Source organism: Myxine glutinosa, chromosome 7, assembly GCF_964187855.1.
Source record: "Myxine glutinosa chromosome 7, kmMyxGlut1.1, whole genome shotgun sequence".
Classification (NCBI taxonomy): domain Eukaryota; kingdom Metazoa; phylum Chordata; class Myxini; order Myxiniformes; family Myxinidae; genus Myxine; species Myxine glutinosa.
Window position 1 is genome coordinate 180,919,105 of NC_136267.1, and position 16,215 is coordinate 180,935,319.

General features: G+C 46.4%; 1 protein-coding gene across 1 annotated transcript in view; it reads left to right on the top strand.

Moving 5' to 3' along the window:
* The window catches only part of LOC137431866 (triple functional domain protein), a 469,010-nt gene that overhangs the window by 237,550 nt on the left and 215,245 nt on the right, over positions 1 to 16,215 (top strand). The window contains 3 exon segments of the mRNA XM_078782583.1: positions 2,729 to 2,807; positions 2,810 to 2,871; positions 2,873 to 2,956. Of these exon segments, the coding sequence (XP_078638709.1) occupies positions 2,729 to 2,807; positions 2,810 to 2,871; positions 2,873 to 2,956 (225 nt within the window).

The window sequence follows — 16,215 nt, forward strand, 5'->3', positions numbered from 1 at the left end:
GAATCACTTCGAAAATTAAACACAGTTTCATATCCGGATCCGGATCTTCACTAAAATCGATTGAATTCTTCCTCGTCACGCGCTCAACCCGTCCAGCAAGTTTCGTCCGAATCCGTCCGCAACGATTTGAGATATCCTGCACACAGACACACAGACAGACAGGTAGACAGACAAACAGACAGATCGGGATGAAAACAACCTCCATCCTCCTATGGTGGTTTTTCTTTATAATGGCCTTGTTTTGATTTTTACCTGCTTACCTGCTTACCTGCTTGGAGGAACTTGCGTCATTATCGATTTTGGCGAAGTTTCTGCCCAGAATATGATCTTTTTACCAATTTTTAACCCTTAAACTAACTGTGCTTGATGAAAATGCTAAAGATAAACGAACTGGTTTGGTTTCTTCAACAAGACAATTCTCTTCTCACAGTTTGTCAAATACATACCTGGTTTGAGCCATTGGAGTGAAATTCCTTCATTTTGATTCCATTTTGAATTGTTGCGAAAGATCTTCTCATCAACAACTGGAATTTATTTTCAGCGTTTCAGACGTGTGTCCGCAGAGAATAAAGTCGAATCATGCCGGGCCAGCAAGCCTGTGGGAAGTGAGCATCAAAATTGGCACCTTACGCACGACGGAGCACCTGGTGCTATTGTACGGTGGATCACAGCGAGTTAAATAAAGAGATTTATTTTTTATTTACTTGAGAGCTCATTGTGTTTTATCCTTAAAGTATCATTGTTAGTTATAGTTTGGTGAGGATGATTGAAAAATTATCGATGCGAACCTCAAACAAAATTGTTTTCTCTGTTGTGTTTTTTTCTCATTAATCTCCCATCACTCTTTGTTGGTGTTGAAATTTTTCATGATTATGTTTTATTTTTTGACGAGGAGAATAGGTATAATTTTAATAATCCCTCCCTCTCTCCATCCATTTCCATCTACCTCTCTCAATCTCACTCCCTCTCTCCCTTCCCTCTATCTCCCTCTTTCAATGTCACTCCCTCTCTCGCTTTCCCTCTATCTCCCTCTCTCAATCTCACTCGCTCTCTCGCTTTCCCTCTATCTCCCTCTTTCAATGTCACTCCCTCTCTCGCTTTCCCTCTATCTCCCTCTTTCAATCTCACTCCCTCTCTCCCTTCCCTCTATCTCCCTCTCTCAATCTCACTCCCTCTCTCCCTTCCCTCTATCTCCCTCTCTCAATCTCGCTCCCTCTCTCCCTTCCCTTTGTCTCCCTCTCTCAATCTCACTCCCTCTCTCCCTTTCCCTCTATCTCCCTCTCTCAATGTCACTCCCTCTCTCCCTTCCCTCTATCTCCCTCTCTCAATGTCACTCCCTCTCTCCCTTCCCTCTATCTCCCTCTCTCAATGTCACTCCCTCTCTCCCTTCCCTCTTCTCCCTCTCTCAATGTCACTCCCTCTCCCCCTTCCCTCTATCTCCCTCTCTCAATGTCACTCCCTCTCTCCCTTCCCTCTATCTCCCTCTCTCAATCTCACTCCCTCTCTCCCTTCCCTCTATCTCCCTCTCTCAATCTCACTCCCTCTCTCCCTTCCCTTTGTCTCCCTCTCTCAATCTCACTCCCTCTCTCCCTTTCCCTCTATCTCCCTTATTTTTGCTACTCCTCCGTTATCACCCAGTTGATTGTTCTGAAACTTGACACATGAACACAATGCAGTAGCGCGCAATCGCTTGGGCTTTAATGTTTCGATTTCGGATCATAGGAGCTCCCCAGGGAGGGTTGCCCCCCAAACATTCGGATCCATACTCATCCATTATTTACCAACCGATTGCTCTGAAACCTAATACAGCCCTTATTCTAGATGGACCGCACAATCACTCAGGCTTCGATTTCCGATCATGAGGGCTCCCAGAGAGGGGGCTACCCCCTCAAACTTTGGATCCCGACTCGTCCCTTATTTTCCAATCGATTGCTCTGAAACCCGACACGACCCTTCTCGATGGTCCGCAGGATCGTTCAGGCTTAAGTTTTTTTGATTTTGTATCGGGGCCCCCCAGGGGATCAGTGAAGGTCCCAGGGGGTCCCCCCCAAATCAGCATTGGTCTGAGCCACAACCTCAAGAGATTACTGACAACCCACTTGGGGCTATTTATTTTATTTTGTGCCATCATCTCGGTCATTAAAACTGCCACAAATCCAACATGAAAAGCAACATTTTCTAAAAAGTTAACGGAAATATTCCGATAATATGGAGAATTTACGATGAGATAACAACAAATTGCACAAATCCGATTTGCTTTTTCCAAATGATTGTTTTTTTTTCAATTTGATTAAATGTTCTTTTGAATACCCTTATCTCGGCAAGCAACTATAAGAGACTGTATTTGTAAATCTTTTCATTTAATTACTATCACTGGTTCCTCCATCTTCACGTTTTTGAAACTACTAAGACATCACCTGAAAAGCTCCCCCCCCCCCGTTTTGTCACCATCCACTGGCCTACTGCAGGCATCACTTTCGTTACATCTGACTGTAAATGCAATTATCTTTCAAAACTGCCTTGTGCTTTTCATCCTCGTACCCCCTCCTTTGGCCCCTTGTCAAGGCTCTAATGCTCCATTTTAAACTAGGTTAAGCGATGATGGACGGCCCTTTTGTGCTATAGAAGACCAAGTCATTGCCATATGGGACTTGCACCTTTTATGAACACCCTGTTCAGTGATGATCACCCCTTGTAATGTGTCCATTGCGATGGACTGTGTTATCAGGTGAGTGCAGATGGAAAGTCACTTCTCGACAAGCTTCAACGGCCACTCAGTCCCGGGGCCGACTCTCTCACAGCTACTGCCACTACTCGAAGGCAGTGCGGCATGTGCTCGATCTGGTGCACGAGGTGCTGCATCAGCAGCGCCCAGCTCGAGGGAATCTGGCAGCACCGGAAAGTTCGGCTCCACCAACGGCTGCAACTCTGTGTATTCCAGCAGGATGTACAACAGGTGGGAGCCGCAGGGGGATCTGGATCTTTGGGAACAACAATCGGCTTACTGCTTGCGCATGCTGTTGGACCCTCGGAAAGTGGACACTCATTGAAGTTTATCAAACATGTATTTGCTCGTTGAACAACTTTCTTCATTGTTTTTTTTTTACTCTACCCTGATAGTTTTAAACTAGAAATCCTCATCATTTTGGCAGAATTGGTTTGTCATACCTGATTTGCTTGCTCATTATTGAAGCCAAGTAAATTTGGGCCTAACCTCTTTTTACATGAAACTAGCATTGAAGACATTGCTCTGCTGACGGTAGTTTAACAGCACAACTTTATTTATATTTATTTATTTATTTATATATATACAGTCATCCCTCGCTATATCGCGGTTCACTTTTCGCAGCTTCGGTACATCGCAGGTTTTTCTCGCTAGTATATGTAAAATTATATCGCGGATTTTTCGCTATATCGCGGGATTTTTGCGGTATAAATGTATTTTTATATACTATTATTTTAAATATTTTTGTGGTAAAATAAGCATTTTCTAGCCTAAAAAATTTAAAAACGTAAAGAAATAAGAAAAATACAGTAATTAAAACATATTACAAGAAATAAAATACTGTACATAGTGTACAGTAGAAGGGTAGACAAAGAGACAAAGAGTCGTGCGTATGGAAAACGCAGATGCGGCAGCTTCCACTTGCGCTAGTTACCCACGTAATGGGTAACTGTAATGCTCTTTCTGGCTGTGCAGTACATTCATCATCGTCATCACCTTCATCGTCATCAGTACTGCACAGCTAATTCATCATCATCTTCATCACGCAAGTTGTAGTATTGAAGAGCCGGGGCTCTTGCTTGATACGGACGAAATGACGATGACGGGCAAGACACAAACTCGTCCGAGAAGATATTTATTCTCAAAACCAACTCGGGAACACTGAAAAGCCCGTTTATCGGGCTGCATTATAAAGCACAACCAGAAACCGAAAGCCACGCCTCTCAAGCGTGGCGTGCTTCGGTGGTCACGTGATCAACAGGTGTAGCTGATTATACCCGCAAAGCGCGGCACGCTTTAGCGGTCACGTGACCAGCCACTCTCGCGCCGGGGATCCCCGCCGGTGACGTCACCGGCTGGAGCAAGGAGATTCTGATGCTGGTCTTGCTTGGGGGACCCATGGGTAGCTACAGTATCTTCAATGGTGAGTACCCATTAGAATTTTATATGTTGTTAAAATTACGTATGTTTAAGAGTGTAAAAAGTGTTTAAGAGTATAGGAAGTGTTTATAAGAGCATGGGAAAGGTTAATAAGAGTGTGGGAAAGGTTAATAGGAGTGTGGGGAGGGTCATAAAGCTTTAAAATATATATAAATCATAAAATAAAAATATGGTCGCTACTTCGCGGATTTTCGTCTATCGCGGGGGGTTCTGGAATGTAACCCCCGCGATAAACGAGGGATCACTGTATATATATATATATATATATATATATATATATATATATATATATATACATATATATATATACATATATATATATATATATATATATATATATATATATATATATATATATATATATATATACATATATATATATATATATATATATATACATATGTATATATATATATATATATATATATATATATACATATGTATATATATATATATATATACATATGTATATATATATATATATATATATATATATATATATATATATATATATATATATATATATATATATAGTTGCGGATGTCCGACGTCGGCCTTCCCCTTATAAAGGGGGGTTAATCCCCTTGTCCTTTATCTAGCCGACGAGATCCCGAAGCTATCACGTTCCTCTGGTCGGTGATAAATAGGGTTGTTCGTCGAAATTAGTCCTATTACCTAAGTACTAACACTGACCGTGAAGCAAGGAGATAACTTCCGCCCGAACCACGGCGTTCGTGGACATGCCGAGCGAAGCGAGCCGCGATTCGGGCCGTTAACAATGACTAGACCCGATTGTAGCGGTTCCGAATCGTGCCACGCTTACCCAATTTGAGAAAAGACTAGGACGATCGAATTGGGAAGAAACCAGGAAGAACAAGGTAATTTATTTACAATTGGTAGAAGAAGAGGAAAAGAAAGAATATACAAGGAAGAGGAAGAAAAAGGACACAGGGCAGCCTTATTCAGTCTTAACTTATTCCCTGGACTCGGGCCCGCTCGCTCTCAGACTCAGACTCACGCGGGGATGTAGAGGGTAGGGCGGAAGGTCTGGCGTTGGCGTCCACAGCTCGTCCCGGTCCTTGGCTCGTTCTGTGCAGCAGATCGAAACCCGGCAGGCAGCTCTCCGCATAGCGTAGGCGCGAGCGGACAGTTATTGTGACGGGGGAAAGGTCGGCAAGCTAGCGGTTATTGCACGCTTATCCGCGTACGTAATAAGTGTACCGGCGCCTTTACACGCGCTCCCGGTATCGCTGGGTAATACGCCACTTCCCCACTGATGTTACCACAGCCAAGCCAAGCCCCTGTTCCTTGCCACTGCCGTATGCACGCGGATCCTTGGATAGTCCGTCAATACCACGTAGGTTCTTCAGTACTCAACTCAACTCTCGAGCACCTCTCTCTCCCCGCTCAGAATTGAAGGTCAACCTGATATAACGAGTGCAGTTGCGTCAGTCCTGTGTAAGGGCTTTGCGTGCGCATTTTTATAAGACAAGCCAGCGAATGCTCTGGAAGCCCCAACCACGCCCCGTCAGGCAATCTCACCTTAGCCCTGATTGGCTGGTGTGGTCTTACTGGCTCCGCCTTGATGGCTGTTTGATGTGGCCACACCTCCATCCTTGTGCTCCGCCCCCTTTTCGGGCCTCACCTCGTGGCTTTTGGGCTGGGTTGAGCGAGCCCAAGGACAGCGAAGGCTGCTGGCCAAGGAGCGTAACAAACTGGGAGGGGCGATGGGGTACAGACTGAACAGCGCTTAATGGCGTCGCTTGGAGGGAGGCTGCCAAAATGAACGAAAGGGGCCTACTCTTATTTGTTTGACACAACGCAGATGCAACTACTGGACATGGCCTTATCTAAACACATACTAAGAAATAACTACCGTCCTAAGGTGACCTACGTGTTGCTTGTGGCCTATCTATGGGGTGCAACCTTTAACCTTTAATGATGTTACTTGTGTGGGTTCTCAAAACCGCAACACTGCACCCCTCCTTTTGCCAGGCTCGCCCCGAGCCGAACCGGTACCTGGGTCAGGACTACTATTACAACTACATGTGACACTTAGGTGTAGTTTCCCTCTACATTTACTCTACACCCTGAGTGCGACAGTTTTAACACGAGATATGTCCCACCTGCTGCGTTGTGTACTATCTAACTGACTCACGCCCACAACTAACCGAATTACGGAATTATTCTCAAGCTAAACATCGAGCCAGTGGGGAGCCTGTTATTTACAAGACACTAATTAATTATTTACAACTACAACCCAGGACCTGTCTTTTGTGGGGAAAAGAAAAAAAGAACTTTTGAGAAGAGGAAATACAATTTCCATGCACTGCACCAATACACCATACACCAATATGCACCTAAATAAAAAAAATGCACAAAAAGCACCATCATAAAAAATGCACAAAACATTTCAAAACTAATAAATGATGAATTGTGCTTTGCTTGACTGCTGGGCCGATGTATCTTCTTGCTTCTGGCTTCATCTTCTTCTTCGGTGTGCCATCGTAAAAGTTTACCATCTTTGTTGTTCGGGCACACCAAGGATTAATTAATAAAAAAGGGCACAAACCGTGTCTGCCTTTTTTTATTTGGCCAGCAGGGCCAGCGTCGGTGGTCCGACTGCTTGGCATGTGCGCCACTTAAAAACAGTGGTCCGCAAGCAAGATGCTGCTGGCAGCAATGGTCTGCTCCAGCAAAGGTGCCAGGCCACAGAACATGTGGTCCATATGGTGTATCAGTGCAGGCAGGCAGGCAGCAGGGTGCAGCGCAGAGTGCAGCCGCACAATTCAGGGCACCTGCACACTCCCCTCAACAAAAGACCATGGGCCCATGAGTGGGGAGGAAGACAAAGCAGAGGTTAGCGGGGGAAAGGGCGCAAGGGTACACATCAATACAAGGTAATGCGACATGAAGGGCGCGGGAGAGCGAGCTGAGAAAGCTCGTCCCTACTCGTACGTCACCCCCCATGTCAATCTACACTACCCTTGCCCTTCCCCGTATTTACACAATTTACAAATTCCATCTCTACTGTCTCGTCCCCCATATCTCCCCCTAATTCCGAATTAGTTTGCCAATCCCTCCCAAGAAGGAAGGGATGGAATCACCGACAATGTCAAACTCCGTCATGATGCGTCTTTACCGTCCAAATCGTTTACAAAACCTGGTATAAAGTCCTGTCACCTTGGTGAGTGGATGTGGATGGTGCGAAGAGATTTCCCTCCTAACCAGCCTTCTAATTGACATTAACTCTCTTTACTCTACCCGGGGTCTTGCCCTGCCAATCCAATTGGCCACTTTACACGATGTGGTTCTAAAAACCAATTCCCATTGACCATACTGTGGTGCTCTTCCAATTTGGGGTCTCACTCCCCCAATTTTTCTATACTGTGCCCTCGCTCAATTTCGGGGCTGGGTCGTGTGGCTCTTCCAGCAGGTCTACCTACCTGCGCACCTCCGCCACTGAAGTCGCCACCCGAGCTTACCTAGCTCCTTCACACTACCCTAACCTGGGGAAGGCCCTCCTGGCACTCTAACCCCACTAATGCCCCCTCTGGCATTGGGCTACCCGGGTCCTCTCCGAAGGATCCTCGGGCCCCACTGAACTCTAACTCTGAACTGAACACTAACTGGCTCCCAGAGCCTACCTGCGGCCTCACCTGGCCGACAGACTACCAGTGGCGGAGTGCCCCAATAACCATACTTACCAACAGGCTCACACGCCCAGCCAGTCCACAGACTTATGCACCCCTCTAAGCAATACTTTGCTACTACACGCACCACAGATGTCAATATCCAATAAATTTACCTACTCCCTCTACCCAACTTTAAACTACCCTCCCCGGGTACTCGTGAAGGGGTCCATCCTCCCCCTATTCACTCCTTCACACCATGCACTCCACACCACTCATTCCACACACCATTTACTCCACACCATTCATTCACTTGCACCCCATGCAAGTCAATGCACTCATCGCCATTACACACATCCTCAATACTCTACTCATACACTTTCTCACACACACACATCATTCCCAATCATTGCCTCATTTGCTCATCAGCACCACCAACTCTCATTCCCAATTCCTCATACGCACACACACAGCATCATCTGACTAACTACTTCCCTTTAATACTAGTGCTTTCCCTGTCATCCCTTATACTAAACACATCCCTCGTCATTAACAACCAACTAATCTGACTACGTCCCCACTACTTGTACAAATGTCATTACTTAACTCTCAGTCTCCTATGGTCATCTCTAAATCCCTATCAATTATCCTAGCCCGCCCTGGCTAGTTCATACTGCCAAACCCCATAAACTACTGCTCATGTGCCCAAATGGTGAGGGATGGTAGATTTATCATCCCTCTACACCGGCTACCATCGCCAACACTATCGCTATTCCAGTCCACTACTCTCGAGCCTCTCGGTGTGCCGTAATACATTTTCATTACAGCTCGGCTTCGCAAAGCCGAGCAATGCATACTGGTGGTTGGTCTGTCTCCTGTCGGTTGGGTCCGTCCGGCATTTCGATTCTGGGGAGGAGGCATACTTGGACCGAGGTTCCAGGCACCATCCCGGCGCGGAGCCTTTCGGTCTCCGGCCCGATGACCCAACCTCCCCCGGTCGGAGCTCCGCGCCCGCCAGGGGGCGAAGGTCCGACCTGGCCTACCTCCCCCGTAATCGTGCCGGTCGCCGCTACGACGCGGCACCGACCATACAGGGCGGGGCCCGGCCCGAATCGTGCACGGCCCTCCCTGCAAGAGCGCCGCGGCTACGATCCCCGCCGGCTCCCGCAGCACACAAAGCACCCCACGCCCCGAGAGCTCGCGTCGGCTATCCGTCAGCCTAACCGCTGCCCCGGTCTGCGTCGATGCTCGGATCGCATTCTCACACCCATACACGACCCTTTCCATACTCACAAAACGCGGCGCTCCAGCGCCTCCCATACACTCCATGCATTTTATTATTGCATTCTCTCCCCGTGCACTCTCTTCTGTTCCACACTCAGGTGCACACCACTCGCTGCTTGCACACTCCAATACGCACTCCTCTCGTGCACTCTCCCCCGTTACGTACTCCGTAACCACCATGGGTGTGCACTCTTGCACATACCCAATCACCCGCTCCGGTGTTCATCCCCGCACACTCTCTGCGACACGCTCTGGTCTCGCACACTCTCCACAACCAACTCTGGTGTGCATTCTCGCACACTCTGTCCATCCATCTCACACTCTGTCACACTCACCCTCACTTCCACATTCTGTATCACACTCGCGCTTCGGCGCACACCTTTTCCTTACACTCGTGCCATTCTCTTTCATACAGCGCACCACGGACCTTCCACAAGCGTTCCGGGTGACGCCAGGATCCCAAGCGCGCGAAAAATCCTTTCCGCCAAACCTTTTCGCGCCATATACAGCCCAACTCACCTTTGGGATTCTTTTCTCCTCACGCAGCTGCAAATCTTTATTGGGATTAGCAAGTACGGCATCATGATGCGAACACAGACTTTGCACTATTTCCATCTTTTCCTCCTGCGATTGCTCTTCTAAGTCCACCGTCTCTTCAACCCCAATTTCCACTATAATTATTTACTTTTCCTTATTAAGCTCGATGACTGCTGGTGCTAATAAAATAAAATTTTCTAATTCAGCGGCCGTCGGCTTTTCTATACCCCGAGTCGCGATTTCTACCCCGGTCCACGTAACTATGCCTTGCTCATCCTCGCTTTCCCCGCGTTCCTCAAGCCGCGCTACCCCGTCGCATACCATTGTACCTTTCCCGCTCGACCTGAGGTCAATGTCCTTCCCCAATGCTTTTATTTGGCCACCTATTCTGGTTCGAAAAACCCCGTTAACCCCTCGTTTATTTCTCTGGCTTGGCCACCCACGTCCTTCAATTGGCCTCCCAATTTGCTTTCTAATCCCCCCAATTTGCTTTCTAATCCCCCAATTTGATTTCCCATTTCATTTTTCAATCCCCCAATTTGGTTTCCCACATCGTTTCTCAATCCCCCAATTTGGTTTCCCAATTGCTCCCTGTTATTTTCCATCTCCTTACTCAATCCCCCAATTTGCTCCTGCGTTCTGTCCACCCCCAATTGTGTGGCTGCCTGTAGCTGCGCAATGAGGTCCTGCATATTCATCCCCCCCATTTGCGCAGCGGGCGCGGCCCTCGTCGCCATGTGCAAGGCGTCGCAATTTTGCTTGCCAGCAACCCCTACTGCTGCACCCTCATTAACTGCATCCTCCTCCATTGCCAATTGTTCCACTTCTTCCCGGGGGTCCTGGATTGACTCTAACCCTTCCTCCTCTTCTACCCCCACCGGCTTCCGATCGCCTTGGCTATCCATGGCACGATTTAAATTTGGGTGTTAATAAAATTTCAGCCGCTCGTAATTTGGAGTGCGTTAGGCGCACTTCAGGTTCAAATCCCACTCCTGACACCAATTGTTGCAGATCTCCAACTTCGGCCTTCCCCTTATCAAGGGGGGATTAATCCCCTTGTCCTTTATCTAGCCGGCGCGATCCCGAAGCGATCATGTTCCTTCCGGTCGGTGTTAAATAGGGTTGTTGGTCGAATTTAGTCCTATTACCGAAGTACTAACACCGACCGTGAAGCAAGGAGATAACTCCCGCCCGAACCACGGCGTTAGTGGACATGCCGAGCGAAGCGAGCCGCGATTCGGGCCGTTAACAATGACTAGACCCGATTATAGCGGTTCCGAATCGTGCCACGCTTACCCAATTTGAGAAAAGACACGGACGATCGAATTGGGAAGAAACCAGGAAGAACAAGGTAATTTATTAACAATTGGTACAAGAAGAGGAAAAGAAAGAATGTACAAGGAAGAGGATGAAAAAGGACACAGGGCAGCCTTATTCAGTCTTAACTTATTCCCTGGACTCGGGCCCGCTCGCTCTCAGACTTGGTCTCAGACTCAGACTCACATGGGGATGTAGAAGGTAGGGTGGAAGGTCGACAAGCCCGGCGATGGCGTCCACAGCTCGTCCCGGTCCTTGGCTCGTTCCGTGCAGCAGATCGAAACCCGGCAGGCAGCTCTCCGCGTAGCGTAGGCACGAGCGGACAATTATTGTGATGTGGGAAAGGTCGGTAAGCTGGCGGTTATTGCATGCTTAGCCGCGTACGTAATAAGTGTACCGGCGCCTTTACGCGCGCTCCCGGTATCGCTGGGTAATACGCCACTTCCCCACTGATGTTACCACAGCCAAACCAAGCCTCAGTTCCTTGCCACCGCCGTATGCACGCGGATCCTTGGATAGTCCGTCAATACCACGTAGGTTCTTCAGTACTCAACTCAACTCTCGAGCGCCTCTCTCTCCCCGCTCAGAACTGAAGGTCAACCTGATATAACGAGTGCAGTTGCGTCAGTCCTGTGTAAGGGCTTTGCATGCGCGCTTTTATAAGACAAGCCAGCGAACGCTCTGGAAGCCCCAACCACGCCCTGTCAGGCGATCTCACCTTAGCCCTGATTAGCTGGTGTGGTCTTACCGGCTACGCCTTGATGGCTGTTTGACGTGGCCGCACCTCCATCCTTGCGCTCCGCCCCCTTTTCGGGCCTCACCTCGTGGCTTTTGGGCTGGGTTGATCGAGCTCAAGGGCAGCAAAGGCTGCCGGCCAAGGAGCGTAACAAACTGGGAGGGGCGATGGGGTACAGACTGAACAGCGCTTAATGGCGTCGCTTGGAGGGAGGCTGCCAAAATGAACGAAAGGGGCCTACTCTTATTTGTTTGACACAACGCAGATGCAACTACTGGACATGGCCTTATCTAAACACATACTAAGAAATAACTACCGTCCTAAGGTGACCTACGTGTTGCTTGTGGCCTATCTATGGGGTGCAACCTTTAACCTTTAATGATGTTACTTGTGTGGGTTCTCAAAACCGCAACAATATATATATATATTTATATATATATATAGCTCCCTGTATATTCATGGGCAGGTAAAGTTGTGGAGGAGTCTTTTCATAATTAGAGTACAGACCCCCATATATTACATATAAAATGACAAAATTAACAAAATGACGAGAGTGAGGAAAATAAATACAATGAAAAGAAAATCACACGTGTGCTTCATGGAGCCAATTGCTGGTCAGATCATGGGCCCTTGCGATCAAAGCTGCACCTTCCGGTTCACCCCAACATGTGCAAAATATAATCCTCCCGATGACTCAATGTTGCAGATTTGAAAAATACAAAAATGGCAGAACAATTATTGGCTCACCTGTTAGCTCAACTTAAGGCGCTCCGAACATTCCAGAAGATGTCGATGCAGAGTGAAAAGCACTTCATGACATTATCTACCACGTTCACGATGCCATGCGGGACTAGTTTGATGAAAATTACACAGAAATATCACACAGGAGACACTTACTGTGTGATAGGACACACTTAGGACACAATAGGACACACTTACTGGAAATGAAGAAACGGAGAGCATGGAATGCTTCTCCAGCTGACCCCACTTCTGACTTTAAGAAAGTTGACTATGAAGCACTGTCACCAGTTCCAGCAGATAATTCGTCTAATGGAAAGTGGTTTTCTCCAAAAGCAGATGAACTGCAGACGTTCACTGATCAGCATAACATCAAGTGCTTCAACGAAGCGACAAGAGCAGTTTACAGTCCTACATGATCTCCAGCGATGCCCGTAACTAATGAAGATGGAAGTTCTCGTATCGGAGAAAGTATTAATCCACAACCGATAGAAGGAACACTTGTGTCAGCCACTGAACAGACCATCTACTTTTTCTGATGTATCGCTCATCCAGATACCCCATACCCCAGCTTCTTCTTCATGATGACCTTGGTGATCCTCACACTTGTGAATATGTTTTTAAAGCAGTTAGTGAGATGAAAAACAATAAATCACCTGACCCAGATGAGATACCCACTGACCGAATATAAGTGGTGGAAATGCTCTTATTAATAACTTGCCCCTGCTAGTTCAACACATTTAGACACAGGAGACAATACCACAGCTGCTCATAGATGCCAATATTATAAAGATAGACAAACGGAGAGGATCTAGGAGTGACTGCTGAAGTTACCGAAGCATTTCTATGCTCTTGCTCATTGGGATCATCCTTTCCCGAATCCTCCCAACAAGACATCTTTACCAAATAAGTGATTATGTACTTCCTGAAACACAGTGTGGTTTTCATCCTCAGGGAAGTACAATAGACATGATATTCACTGCTCATCAAATACAAAACAATCGCAAGGAACAGCCTCAGCCATTATACAAAGCATTTATTGACCTAACCAAGACATTTGACACCACAGGGTGATTCACATACGACGTACTATTTTGTTTTTGAATAACTCTGTGTTGCGTGAACCGATTTACTTGTAATTTGCAGCACTTATGGACAAATGTTCCCCATTTATTATGTGAAAATTTCATTAAAAAATAATTGATACAAATTTAGTTATTGGTCTCGATATGGCGGCCGTCATTTTTGATGATGGGAAACAGCCTGACCTCTTGCCATGACATGACATGACATGTCGATTAAATTGCTCTTAAACGTTGATAATTATGGAACCGGTCTTTGAGTCAGCTTTAGACTTTTTAGCAGCATAATGTAAAGAAAAAATCAGCAAGAATGGCAAGTTACAACAGCCAGGAGCGTGCAAGAGCTGCAACCTGGTATGAGGCCACAAAAAGCTTAATCGAAGTGAAACGACCTCTTCGAACGGAGTTTGGTCGAAGCTGGGTGCTGCCAAGCAATGCATCAATTCTGCGATGGCACACAAGTCTGATGGAAAGGGGCGATTTCATGATTCCTTCTGGGAGATCACTGATGAAATGCGGCAGAAAACCATGCTCGAATACAAGCAGAGACTGTTCCGGGTGATCGAAAATGGCGGCCGCCATATCGAGACCCATAACTAAATTTGTATCAATTATTTTTTAATGAAATTTTCACATAATAAATGGGGAACATTTGTCTATAAGTGCTGCAAATTACAAGTAAATCGGTTCACGCAACACAGTTATTCAAAAACAAAATAGTACGTCGTATGTGAATCACCCTGTATAAGCAGACAGGCCTGCACTCTGGAAAGTCCTCAGCAAATTTGCTGTCCTGACAAATTTGTCATAATAGTATGGCGGTTCCATGGTGGCATGATGAGAAGAATCCGTATGGAAGGTGAGCTGTCAGGGGCCTTCGTTTTCACAAATGGGGTTCAGCACGGTTGTTTACTGACACCTATATCCCCCATGAGATGTATAGGGTGAGAACAATGATGTCATCGGTGAAGTGGTATTTCAGCCAAAATTGGTTCAATCAAAATCCTTGTCCAAAAAATCTGAAATTCGTAAATCTGATGTACGACCCGATGTGATTGAAGAATTAAATTTATGATGTCATTGGTCACATGGTCTCCATACATTGTCTCCATTCAGACCTTTTGTCTCCATACATTCCTTCCACTTGAAGATGAACAAGTGGAAGGAATGTATGGAGACAAACGGTCTGAAGGTGAATATCGGAAAAACGAAGGTGATGGCAAGTGGTAAAGCATGTGGTGAGGTGGAAAGAACTGGGAAGTGGCCGTGTGCTGTGTGCAGGAAGGGTGTCGGAGTGAACTCCATTCAATGTACAATGTGCGCTGAGTGGGTTCATCAAAAATGTAGTGGTCTGAGAGGGTCATTAACTAGTGCGGCAGCTACATTCAAATGTAAGGTGTGCACAGAGGGAGCTGCAGATGGAGGAAATGTTGAGTTGGATCTTGGAGACGGCGTGAAGCTGGAAAGTGTGAAAACATTTTGCTACCTCGGAGACATGCTGAATGGAGAAGGTGGACCAGACTCGGCAATGGATGCTAGAGTGAGATGTGCATGGAAGAAGTTTCGGGAACTGAGTGGCGTGCTGATGAGGAGGGGAGTGTCGTTGAAGCTGAAGGGAAAGGTGTATGCTGCATGTGTGAGAAGTGTTATGATTTATGGGAGCGAGACATGGGTAATGAACGTAGAGCAGCAACGAAGGCTGGAAAGGGTGGAAATGCGAATGGTTCGGTGGATGTGCGGAGTATCGTTGAGAGAGAGGAAGACAAATGACGAATTGCGAAAGATGATCGGAATAGAGCCTGTGATGGATGCTGTGAAGAGAAACAGGTTGAGATGGTTTGGTCATGTGTTGAGGAAGGATGAAAGTGACTGGTTGAAAAGAGTGATGGAAATGAATGTCGAAGGAAGTAGAGGACGGGGAAGACCGAGAAAGACTTGGCTAAAGATGGTCGAAGAAGAAATGCGGGCAAGGGGATTAACAAGGGGAGATGCAGAAAATAGGGCAAAATGGAGAAGATTGTCATTGTGACCGCAAGGCTAACCCCCGCTATTGTAGGGAAAATGGCCTTAAAATGCCTGTTGTTGTTGTCGTTTGTATTGGTCACATGGTTTGGTGGCTATATTCGATTGAAAATAAAAACTTGAAAAATAATCTTTGGAATCGCCGAACAGATCAATACAAAACTTCATACATAAGATCGGCTATCCATGGGGAATAGAGTTTGAAATATTTTTCACATTCATTATAATTTACACAATTATCCATAATGTGCACAAACATGGTCTTTAGATATCCAAAAAATCAATCAATAAGGCTATGACATAATAGCTAGGTTGCATGGATGATATGTGTATATGGGCCATACTAGCTGTGGGCCATTATGGGATGCATTGATGATATGTGTATATTGGCCATAATAGCTGTGGGCCATTATAGGATGCATGGATGATACGTGTATATTGGCCATAATAGCTGTGGGCCATTATAGGATGCATGAATGATATGTGTACATGGGCCATAATAGCTGTGGGCCATTATAGGATGCATGGATGATATGTGTATATGGGCCATAATAGCTGTGGGCCATTATAGGATGCATGGATGATATGTGTATATGGGCCATAATAGCTGTGGGCCATTATAGGATGCATGGATGATATGTGTATATGGGCCATAATAACTGTGGCCAATTATAGGATGCATGGATGACATGTGTATATGGG